General features: G+C 41.4%; 1 protein-coding gene across 1 annotated transcript in view; it reads right to left on the bottom strand.

Moving 5' to 3' along the window:
* The window catches only part of kiaa1109 (KIAA1109 ortholog), a 523,818-nt gene that overhangs the window by 343,956 nt on the left and 167,819 nt on the right, over positions 1-12,043 (bottom strand). The window contains exons 20-22 of the mRNA XM_070862493.1: positions 10,368-10,567; positions 8,352-8,582; positions 4,870-5,007 (exon numbers count right to left, since the gene is read on the bottom strand). Of these exons, the coding sequence (XP_070718594.1) occupies positions 4,870-5,007; positions 8,352-8,582; positions 10,368-10,567 (569 nt within the window). The remainder of the gene's footprint in view (positions 1-4,869; positions 5,008-8,351; positions 8,583-10,367; positions 10,568-12,043) is intronic.

Genomic DNA, 12,043 nt, shown 5'->3' with positions numbered 1-12,043 from the left:
AATTTTATTGTATCTAGAACTTTTTGAATTCACCATAGCAGATAGACACATACTTTTAGATAGATAGATGCAGCTCTAAGGATATATCAAGGGAACAATGAACAGCAGCAGTTTTCAAGTTCAAATTCTCCCATCAATAGGATTACTGTTGTGGCAGTTCAGGGTAAAAATAGTCAAAATATTGTAATTTATCAAATGGAAGTTCTGGATGAGAAGGATGAAAGCCTGCATCAAAAGGATGCTTTATCACTGGACAAATATCCTTGCCAATCAAAAGGAGTATGATGTTTTTTTACTGGCGACAACTGCTACATAAGCTAACCTAATTAGAGAGTTCTAATAATAGACATGCTTGAATACTAGAGAAAATATTTTGAAAATACTAGAGAGAATAATTTGAAGCACTCAAAAAAAAGGGCAAGCTTTTAACTTTGGCTCCACACTAAATCAATACAGCAATTCTAGGTAATAATAGCATTTAAAATAAAGACCCCACAAGCCTGAAAACAAATGCAGCAAACTCAGGAGCAGAGAAACTCTATTTTTTTAATTCATTCCTCGAATGTGGGCAACGCTGGCAAGGCCAACATTTATCGCCCATCCCTAACTGCCCTTGAGAAGGTGGTGGTGAGCTGGCTTCTTGAAGGGCTGCAGTCCTTATGGTGCAGGGACTAACATGGTGCTGTTGGAGAGGAAGTTCCACGATTTTGACCCAGCAACGATGAAGGAATGGCAATATATCTCCAAGTCAGACTGCAGGGGAACTTGGGGGTGATGGTGTTCCCATGCACCTGCTGCCCTTATCCTTCGAGGTGACAGAAGTCGTGGGTTTGGGAGGTGCTGTCGAAGAAGCCTTGGCAAGTTGCTGCAGTGCATCTTGTAGATGATACACACTGCAGCCACAGTGCACCGGTGGTGCAGGGAATAAATGTTTAAGGTGGTTGACGGGGTGTCAATCAAGCGGGCCGCTTTGTCCCAGATGGTGTTGAGCTTCTTGAGTGTTGTTGGAGCTGCACTAATCCAGGCAAGTGGAGAGTATTCCAGCACACTCCTGACTTGTGCCTTGTAGATGGTAGAAAGGCTTTGGTTAGTCAGGAGGTGAGACACTTGCCACAGAATACACAGCCTCTGACCTGCTCTTAAAGTCACAGTATGTGTGAGGCTGGTCCAGTTAAGGTTCTGGTCAATGGTGACCCCCAGGATGTTGATGGTGGGGGATTCGGCAATGGTAATGCCGTTGAATGTCAAGGAGTGGTGGTTAGATGCTCTCTTGTTGGAGATAGTTATTGCCTGCCACTTGTGTGGCATGAAATGTTACTTGTCACTTATCAGCTCAAGCCAGAGTGGCATCCAGGTCTTCCTGCATGTGAGTATAGACTACTTCACTATCTGAGGAGTTGGAAATGAAACTGAACACTGCAATCATCAGCAAATATACCCACTTCTGACCTTATGATAGAGGGATGGTCATTGATCAAGCAGCTGAAGATGGTTGGGCCATGGACACTTCCCTGAGGAACTCCTGCAGCGATGTCCTGGGGCTGAGGTGATTGACCAACAACTACAATCATCTTCCTATGTGCTGGGCATAACTCCAGCCAGTGGAGAGTCTTTCCCCTGATTCCCACTATCTTCAGTTTTATTTGGGCTCCTTGATGCTGCACTCAGTCAAATGCTGCCTTAATGTCAAGGGCAGTCACTCTCACCTCACCTCTGGAATTCAGCTCTTTTGTCCATGTTTGGACCAAGGCTGTAATGGGTTCTGGAGCCGAGTGGTTCTGGCAGAACCCAAACTGGGCATCGGTGAGCATGTTATTGGTTATCGACAATACCTTTCATCACTTTGCTGATGATTGAGAGTAGACTGATGGGGCGGTAATTGGACGGATTGGATTTGTCCTGTTTTTCTTTGTGGACAGGACATACCTGGGTAGTTGTCCACATTGTCGGGTAGATGCCAATGTTGTCGCTGCACTGGAACAGCTTGGCTAGAGGCGTAGCTAATTCTGGAGTACAAGTTTTCAGCATAACAGCTGGGATATTGTCAGGGCCCATAGCTTTTGCTGTATCCAGTGCACTCAGCTGTTTCTTGATATCACGTGGAGGGAATAGAATTGGCTGAAGACTGCCTTCTGTGATGGTGGGGACCTGAGGAGGAGGCTGAGATGGATCATCTGGGCAACTGGGCAGTTCTGGCTGAAGATGGTTGCAAATACTTCAGCCTTAATTTTTGCACTTGTGTGCTGGGCTCCGCCATCATTGAGGATGGGGATGTTCATGGAGACTCCTCCTCCCGTTAGTTATTTAATAGTCCACTACCATTCACGACTGGATGTGGCAGGACTGTAGAGCTTTGATTTGATCTGATCCGTTTGTTGTGGGATTGCTTAGCTGTCTATAACATACTGCTTCCGTTGTTTAGCATACTTGTAGTCTTGAGTTGCAGCTTATCAGGGTCACACCTCATTTTTAGGTACACCTGGTGCTGCTCCTCATGCTCTTCCAAACTCCTCATTGAACCAGGGTTGGTCACTTGGCTTGATGTTGATGGTAGAGTGAGGGATATGCCGGATGTGCCAATCTATGAGGTTACAGATTGTGGTGGAATACAATTCTGCTGCTGCTGATGGCCCACAGCGCCTCATGGATGCCCAGTTCTGAGCTTCTAGGTCTATTCTGAATCTATCCCATTTAGAATGGTTGTAGTGCCAGACAACACGATGGAGGGTGTCCTCAGTGTTAAGACGGACTTCATCTCCACAAGGACTGTGCGGTGGTCACTGCTACCCATACTGTCATGGGCAGATGCATTTGCGACAGGTAGATTGGGAAGTACGAAGTCAAGTAGGTTTTGTTCCTCGTGTTGGTTCTCCCACCATCTGCTGTAGGCCCAGTCTGCAGCTATGTCCTTCAGGACTCGGCCAGCTCGGTCAGTTGTGGTGCAACCGAGCCACTCTTGGTGATGGACATTGAATTCGCCCACCCAGAGTACATTCTGTGCCCTTGCTACCCTCAGTGCTTCTTCCAAGTGGTGTTCAACATGGAAGAGTACGGAGTTATCAGCTGAGAGAGGGGATAGGTGGTAATCAGCAGAAGGATTCCTTGCCCATGTCTGACCTGATGCCATGAGACTTCATGAGGTCTGGAATCAATGTTGAGGACTCCCAGGGGCATTCATTCTTAATTGTATACCACAGTGTCACCACCTCTGGTGGGTCTGTCCTGCCAGTGGGACAGGACATACGCATGGATGGTGGTAGAGGAGTCTGGGACATTGGCAGAAAGGTATGATTCTGTTAGTATGACTACATCATGCTGTTGCTTGACTAATCTGTAGGACAGCTCTCCCAACTTTGGCACAAGTCCCTAGATGTTAGTGAGGAGGACTTTGCAGTGTCAACTGGGTGTGCCTTTGTCGTGTCCAAAGCCGTTACCAAGGTCAATGCCAGGTGGTCCGTCTGGTTTTATTCCTATTATTGTTTCTTGTAGTGGTTTGTTACAACTGAGTGACTTGCTAGACCATTTCAGAGGGCAGTTAAGAATCAACCACATTGTTGTGGGCTGGAGTCACATATAGGCCAGACCAGGCAAGGATAGCAAATTTCCTTCCTTAAAAAGACATTAGTAAACCAGATTTTTATGATAATCTGGTAGTTTCATGGTCACCATTACTGATATTAGCTGTTTATTCCAGATTTTAATTAACTGAATTTAAATTCCACAGCTGTCATGGTGGGATTTGAACTCAAGTCTCTGGATTATTAGCTCAGGACGACACTCAGGATGACAAAACCAAAATGCTGGAGTTCGATGCCTCAAGCAGCAACCCTGCGAAAAGTAGCAGAGTCAGAGGGATGTCTCTTACTTTAGATACCACTTGTGGGTGCCCATACCATTAGGGGTGCATCTAGCATGTATGTCTGTCCAAGGAAGGTGATGGGGTGCTCTGAAAAATGGTGCGTCATTTACCTGTGTAGTGGTTGCAAAATGCTTTCTTTCTCTTACATCATTCATTAAAATGTTTATTCTTCATACCACATTAGTACCACAAGATAAATAATCACTCCCTAGATATTGGTGGCTATTTTTTCATCTTTCTATCTTGGATTTATAAATAGTCAGATTGTCAAGTGACTTGACTCAGGATGACAAAACCGAAAATTCTGGAGGTTGACGCCTCGAGCACCAGAGTCAGAGGGAGGCCTCTTGTGGGTGCCCACACCACTAGGTGTGCATCTAGGGTGTACGTCTGTCCCAGGAAGCTGGGAATGCCAGCTGAAGTCAGACAGCTTTTGCAAATGGATGCGTGTTCCTCCCTCAATAGAAGGAAATTTCAGACAGTCGAATTAATCCTACCACAGAAAAAAAATCCAAGACCACTTCCCAGGCCCCCAAGATGAGTGGCTCAACTGCCATTAGCAAGGCAAGAATGTTTCTTCCTTCTGGACATACTGGCCAACCTCTGAATATTGTGAGTCCATCCCCTCCAGTATCAATAGTCTTGTAAGGAGCAGGTAGAACCTTTACAAGACTCTGCAGGAACTCGCATGTAAGGGTAAGATTCGGTACATCCGGTTTCTGGCCTATATTCCGCTCTTCTCACAAAGTTATAACGGAAGAGCTGAAGATTTTCAACCTTGATGGTTTTATATAGTCATAGATCTTGTGCAAATTGTAAGTTGTGTGTATTTTTAATTACACAAGACTTACGGACATAGCTATAACACTTAATTTAGTCAGCATTATTTTTCTTATCGGGACATGAATAGCTAAAGTAAAAAGAACATAGGTTTTCAAACCATGGATGTCCACTAACATAATAGATTACTACCACAGACAATGATATTAAGAATTTTTTGGGCTTCTTACCGGGTAGCTGTCACTCACAAAAATGTAAACAGGTGACAATATAAGCTGTAGCATTGTCTCTTTGTATCCCTTCTTCATTTCAAAACAAAGCCTCTCCAGGAATACTGTGGGACACTCTGAACCATCACTGCTGCAATGCTGAAACACATCACAATTTAAAGCTTCAGATAAACCAATGAATAAATCCAAACTACAATTACTTAAGTATGGAATATTCTAACACTTGTTGGGCTTTAAATATTACAGTAAAAAAATTAACTTTGCTAATCTAGTTTTATGGAACCATAAATAGAAATGCTAATATAAGCCTCCAACATGATCAAAGATTGTTATATGAGATTATAGATGCATACAAGGAGCGGAGTTAGATTGGATTCATTCTTGAATTACTATACTCTACAGTCAATATGAATCAATTTTGTTACATGGGAAGGTAGTAATGTATTCTACTAATTCATACAATGATTACTTTAATTAAGCATTCCGTTCGGACATTCCACGAGATTCTGTGTTCTAATCCCCTCAGTGAGAAAATGCAACATGTGGTGTGGTACTGAGCTGGACATATTAAGATCATTCAATGCAATTTGGGGACACAGTGACCACAATTGGTCACAGCTTTCCCAGACTTGGGAGAGAAAAGAAATTAAAGTGAAAAATACTGGAAGATTGCTGCCAGCTGCAACACTATATCTTGACACGAGTTCAGAGCTACAAGAAAAGAGCAGGAAAATGAAACAACCCCCACAAGAAAGAAGATCCCAGTAGCATCAATCTTTCCTGAATTATTCAAGCAGGACTGGAACTGACAGTCAATGGAAACATTGGCGTCCTGCACCATTTAACAAAAGAGAATAGCATGGTTGGGTGGTAGTGGGAGGTGAAATAATAATATGAAAAAAGAAAAAGCACACAAACTATGTGCATTATAACAATTATATATGACACTACAGCAAAAAGTACTTTTGTTGAAGTAGAACAAATATAACATTGACCCAGAATTTGCTGACAAAATAACTGAATTTAATTTTCTATTTGTATGCCTTTAAGAGACAAAAAAATTGATGAAAAACATTTGAAGAAATGCAATACTACCATAGAACCGACTAAAAGAATATTTAAAAGCATATTGCCACAAGGTGGGATAGCGTTTCAGGGACATACTCTGACATGCTGTGCCAGCAAACTGGTTCATATGCCACCACCCCCAAACCCCCACTGCCCTTATGAGTTCACAATCCTAGACATGTTGTTGAGAGGTATGGGGTGGCATAAGGCCATAGGCAGAGCTAAGACCTGCATCACATTGCTGGTCTTTAAACATGCTGTGCCACAGTGTAGTGAGATGTACGTGAATAGCAAAATCGTCAGTCAAATCATGTGGGCTACTTCTTCACACTTTCTAGGTTGGTCACCTGCCTGATCTCCTCAATTGGGAATGGCATGGGAGAATCTAAAAGAGGACAGGAAAAGCAAAAGAAAACACAGCATAGATGATGAAAACTATGCTGCCATATTTAGATGAACAATGTAGTTAACCAAAAGTCCATACCAGCATTGATTTTTGAAAAACAAATGGAGATATACAAGTTGCCTAGATTTTCATAACTGCTGCTCTGAAACATAAGCTACTTGTGAAACTCCAAGCATGACAGGTTATCAGAATACATGCTTTCTTGGAATAGTTGGAGCAAGTCAGATATTAGAAACTGCTTGTTGTTTATAGTTTTACCATTCATATCCTTCAAAGATTATTTCATCAAATTAACTATTGTATTTTGGCATGTGCTGCTTCGCTTTTTCTGGGGAAAAAATGATTTGGATTAAAAAGGAAATACAACTTTTAAAAAGAGACAGGATGGAGAGTTGTGAGTTTGGGACAAACGCCAAATTGTATTGCCACTTAAAACTGTGCTTCTGTGATGCTCCCCAGTGGAAACGGGAACTGCATTTGTGGAAACAGAAGCTACATTTGTGGAAACAGAGACTGCATGTATTTCCTTCCAAATCGACAGCAAAACATTTTCTACATTATATTTTGATTTAAGCTCAGTGTCATTTTATAAGCTAACTTTATATAGCCCTTCCCAAGTAATAGTTTGCTAGTTGGCATTTCCCTTTTGATTTTCTCTCACTCAATTAGAATCTCCTTGAATTCGTAAAGTTATGTTAAGTGTATTAAAAGATAATAGAGGTGGTCAATTTAAGTCACATCATGCATATGCTATGTATAGGTGAAACTGTACCAGTGATAGCTACAGCAAATAAAAAGGCTGAATTTTGCTGATTCTTTTTTCATTCTTACATATCACAGATGAATGCACTGGACATGATCAAATATTTTATGGGATACTGAGCAACTGCACTATCTAGCATGAAACACGTTCACATCATCTCAATCTCTAGTTGTTACCATAAAACTATATATAAGGAATTTCCATTTATCTCATTATTGTTTTCTATTTATAAAACATCTTTTCAAAATATTATGCATGTTATAAAGATTAATGCTGATTTGAGAGCATTATAAGGCAAGGTTTGGATTAGGCCATGAGCCATGTCAGTGAATGTTGAGCAGTTTAGTTCAAGTAAAATCTTCCATCACTACATTTCAAATCACAGTTCACAGGAAGGGGTATAAAATTATACGTCTGCTGTCTATTCCTGATAATGGAATGTAGCATTCCAAGAACTCCAGTTGCATATATTACATAGAGAGCAACGGTTAGAATATACATTAAGAAAATAAGAACCTAAGAATTAGGAGCTAGTGTAAGCAATATGGCCTGCTCTGTAATTCAGTAAGACCATGGCTGATCTTTGACTTCAACTCCACATCCTTGATTCCCCCAGAGTCCAAAAGTCTATCTTTCACAAATATTTCTAGGTTTAATTGGTATTGGTAAGCCATGTGACCTTCACTGTTACTGATTATTAAATCATCTCAACCAATCTTTGTAATTTCCTCCAGTCCCACAATGCCACTTCCTCACGACTCCCCCTCCCTCAAGATATCTGTCCTCCTCTAATTCTGGCCTCTTGAGCTTCTCTGATTTTAGTCATTCAACCTTTCCACCTCTCTTTCCTCCTTTAAGATGCGCCTTAAAACCTACCTTTTTGACCAAGCTTTAGGTCACCTGCCCTAATTTTTCCTAATGTGGCTCGGTGTCAAATTTTGTTTCATGGCACTTCTGTGAAGCACCTTAGGACGTTTTACTCTGTTAAATGTGCTATTTAAATACAGGTTGTTGTTGAGTGTGTTGATACTTAGTGACACATTCTAGTATATGTGTTAATTTATATGCAATGTAGTTTTACCCAAATTATTCTTTTATTATATTGACTTGATACCTTATTGTTTCAAACAAAATATGTACTGGAATTAATAGTTCAGTTTCAAACAGAGCAATACAAATCAAAGATTCAATATCAGCTTGCTTTGAAGCACAAAGGGATCATTTTTCCTGTTCCAATTCACTTACCACTGGAAGTCTTCCATGTATTTTGTACAAATTAATGAGGACAGAGATGTCCCATGGGCGGAGGGTAAGTGGGTGGATTTGTTTGCCTCCACTCTCTGATTCCTTCTTCTCGTTTTCTTCAACTCCAACTGCTGTCCAGCCAGAACTAGAAGATGTTGACAATGACAGCACAGGGCTTGTGACAGCTTCTTCAAAATCAGTATACATGTCATCTTCTCCAAAGTAGTTTTCCTTTTAAAGTGAAAGGACATAGCAGGTGTGTGAGATAAGTGTAACCAGTTATACTCAGCAGAATAAACAGTGTATTTTTCCAAAAATTGCTCTATGAGCCTGTGTTCTCACTTCCAAATAAAAAATTGTAATCTTGAATCCTTGCATAACCAGGTAAAAAAATCCAACATCCAAGTATTACAGATTTGGGTCTCCAAGGTACCCTCTTGGGCTCAATGGCATTTAGTGGCTCGAGTAAATAGTCAAGAGTATTTTACTTTTATCTGAGTTCACTCCTGCTGCCCTGTACATAGCATAACCCAGTAATATAACAATAGCACCCCCTTGTGATCCAGACAGGATATTGGTATCCCCTCCAAAGGTGAACCAAGCAAAACTTAGAGAGACAAGGCCTGATACAATCAACAACTTGCTTTATTTCACAATAAGGTAAACATAAGTAATGGTAGTTATAACCATACTCACTTAATTTGAACAGTACAACTTATCTTTGTGTAATGATACATTAAAAACATGCAATGCTTCCCCACATCAGTAATTCATCTTACTCAAATTAAATAAGACAGCTTCTAGCTTCTTCTCCAGCATTTCTGATTTTTGAGTCTGCCTGAAGTTTTTACATCTCGGTTTGAAAACCAGATGGTCCACACAAACTTCCAGATCCAAAATGCCTCTTAAACCGTCCCTCTTTTTATCTCCCTCAAAGGGATCATAGGACTTTCCAACATAATGAGTGCAAGGTATTTTACAATTACCCAAACAAGCCAACAAATTGCTCACAATTTATTCTCTGGGGAAAACAACTTCCATTTAGCATTGGCCAGATATCTCTAAACTTGAGAATAGACTTGGCTTAAAAAAAAAGTAATTTTTATTTTTTGTGGAAAAATGTTCAAAAATCCTGAAATCTAACACCAAGCCAATTTTCAATTACTCCTACAATAGGATAATTACTGTTCATAGAATACAGTAAAATTTCAAAGCATAAGATCGGTGACTACTTAGTCCTATAGGTTGGATTCAATCGAGATGTTAGAGACTAAAAATGAAAGAAGAGTTGCCAATTAAGTTTTCTTTTCGAATAAATTCTGGACATGCATTCAGCATGCCTTACATGGCAGTATGATGTTCAACGATACTGCTGCACAATTGTGCCTACAGATTTAAATCAGAGATCTAGCTGCCAAACATGTCTCGAGTTTCAACAGTTCACAGCTAGGCTATTTAAGTGGATGGTGATCCAGTTCAGCAATTTCTCCTTTTATGCCGAAGTAAGACTCTTAACTTTGAACATAGGAAGTAACAGTCGCTTCAAAGTATTCATCAGCTGCCACTTCCACGCTCCCACTCTCGCTGAGTTATGGAGGAAGGGGATAAAGAGAAAGAGGGAGGAATTATTCTCATTCCTGATTGCCATCTCGCAACTCTGCTGTAAGTGTGGCCAGGAAGTGGCTCGGTAGCAATAGCAGCCATAACTAAATAGAATGCTGACACTTGCTATCAAGTCGCACCGGTGAGGTACAAAACAATGACTGGTGTTCATGTAATTGTAATCCAGTCACATCCTTCAGGAGAGTAGGGAAGGGAACAAATTAGCACAGAAAATGAGAGATTTTTTTTCTCTATGCTAATGGATACTCTGCATTGCAGTCCCAGTTCCTATTAAGTAGTAGAGTGGGGCAAGGCCATAAAAGGGCTTAAAGATATACAGTTTCAAATAATTTTGAAAATATGTTTCAAACTGAAAAGACATTTAAATTTGCATGAGAAATCAATAGTCTGTACCTTGATGGACAACAATGCTTTAAGCAGTGGCCCATAGAGAATGATTTGTGAATCGGGAGACATCTCTAGCTCCACATGTAGTTTATCAGGTAAAAGTTCAGATGGATCTATACGCAGTCTTTGTGAAACTGAAGGAGAATGCACAATTCGTTCAGCAGCCTTCTGTGATGATCTTGATGTCAACCGCTGCGTTTCAAATACTTCAAAAAGAAAAAGGTATACTTTTAAAAAAAAAGGTATATTCTAACATACAGCTAGGATTATTGTTGAAATAAACCTTTAATTTGCCAATAGATAATCTCAGCTACTCCTATTGACCCTTAAAAATCTCCAACTTTCCTCGACCTTCATTAACATGTAAAAGCCTGGAAGATATTGCATGATGTTTATTCATTACAACTGCTTGAAATTAAGTTTAAGCCACACTCGTTTTTCATTTGCAAGTGGACCATAGTGTGTTGAAACACAGAAACAAGTCTGTTAGGGCTTTTTTTCCCCATAAACCATCTAGTCTAGTCCCAGTCTCCTGCTCGCTCACCATGCCTTCAATATTCCTCTTTTTTAAGCAGTTACCTAATTGTGTTTTGAAAGAATTTAAAAGGATCTGTTTCAATTGTTTGTGACCGCAAAATCCACATTTCAACCACACTGTGCGCCCAAGTTTCCACCCTCTAAAAACGGCGCACCCGACTTTCTAGAATAAAAAGGTCGTCGAAAACTTACCTTGTGATCCAGCGAGCTCCTCAGGACGTCTTCGTGCTCGGCGTGGCGCAGCACAAGGAGTCGGGGGCGGAGCCAGGCCCCGGCGCTGAAAACAGTGCCAGGACCTCTGCACATGCACATGCGCATTAGAGTGTGCGCGCATGTGCAGTAGCTCCTTGCCCCCGAGACTGCGTGGGAGGGGCCCGAAGCATGCCAGCCCTAGCCCTGGCCAAATGGGCTCCCTGGGCGAAGATCGGGACTCGGGCCTCCCTCTCGTTCAGCTCCCCCCCATCCCCCGTTCCCTCCCTCCCGTTCAACTCCGCCCCCCCCCCGCCACCCGACCCCCGTTCAGCCTCCCCCACCCCCTCCCTCCAGTTCAGTCCCTCCTCCTCTTCTTCTTCTTCCCCCCCCCCCCCCCACCCCCTCCTCCTCCTCCTCCTTCTCTCTCTCTCTCCCCACTCCCCCCTATCCCTCGCTGTCAGAAACACAGAGAGACACTGACAGAGGCAGAGAGACATACATACTGGGGGGCCCCTGTCCCAGCATGCTATTGGAGGGCTCCCGGTGCTGCAGTAGGTGAGTAGAAACTTAATTTTTTATTTATTAATTAATTTTTTTTTATTTTTAAATTTTTTTTTAATGATTTATTGGTTGATTTATTGATTTATTTATCATTTATTATTGATGATGGTTCTTTTTTTGTAAAAGTGAAATGTTTAATGTTTGTAACCTTCCCCCACCCCCTCTCTCGTACCCTATGCCTGATTTATAAGTGTAGGCAAGGTTTTTCTGAGCGTACAAAAATCTACATTTACTCCATTCCAAGTTAGTTTGGAGTAAGTTTTCGCTGCCTAAACTTGCAAAACAGGCGTTAAGTGGCTGGACACGCCCCTTTTTGAAAAAAAATCTGTTCTAAAATTAAACTATTCTAACTCACTAGAACTGGAGCAAACTAAATGCCGAGAATTGCAATT

Source organism: Pristiophorus japonicus, chromosome 2 (genome assembly GCF_044704955.1).
Source record: "Pristiophorus japonicus isolate sPriJap1 chromosome 2, sPriJap1.hap1, whole genome shotgun sequence".
In the NCBI taxonomy this organism is placed as follows: domain Eukaryota; kingdom Metazoa; phylum Chordata; class Chondrichthyes; family Pristiophoridae; genus Pristiophorus; species Pristiophorus japonicus.
This window is presented reverse-complemented; position numbering and strand designations above follow the sequence as displayed.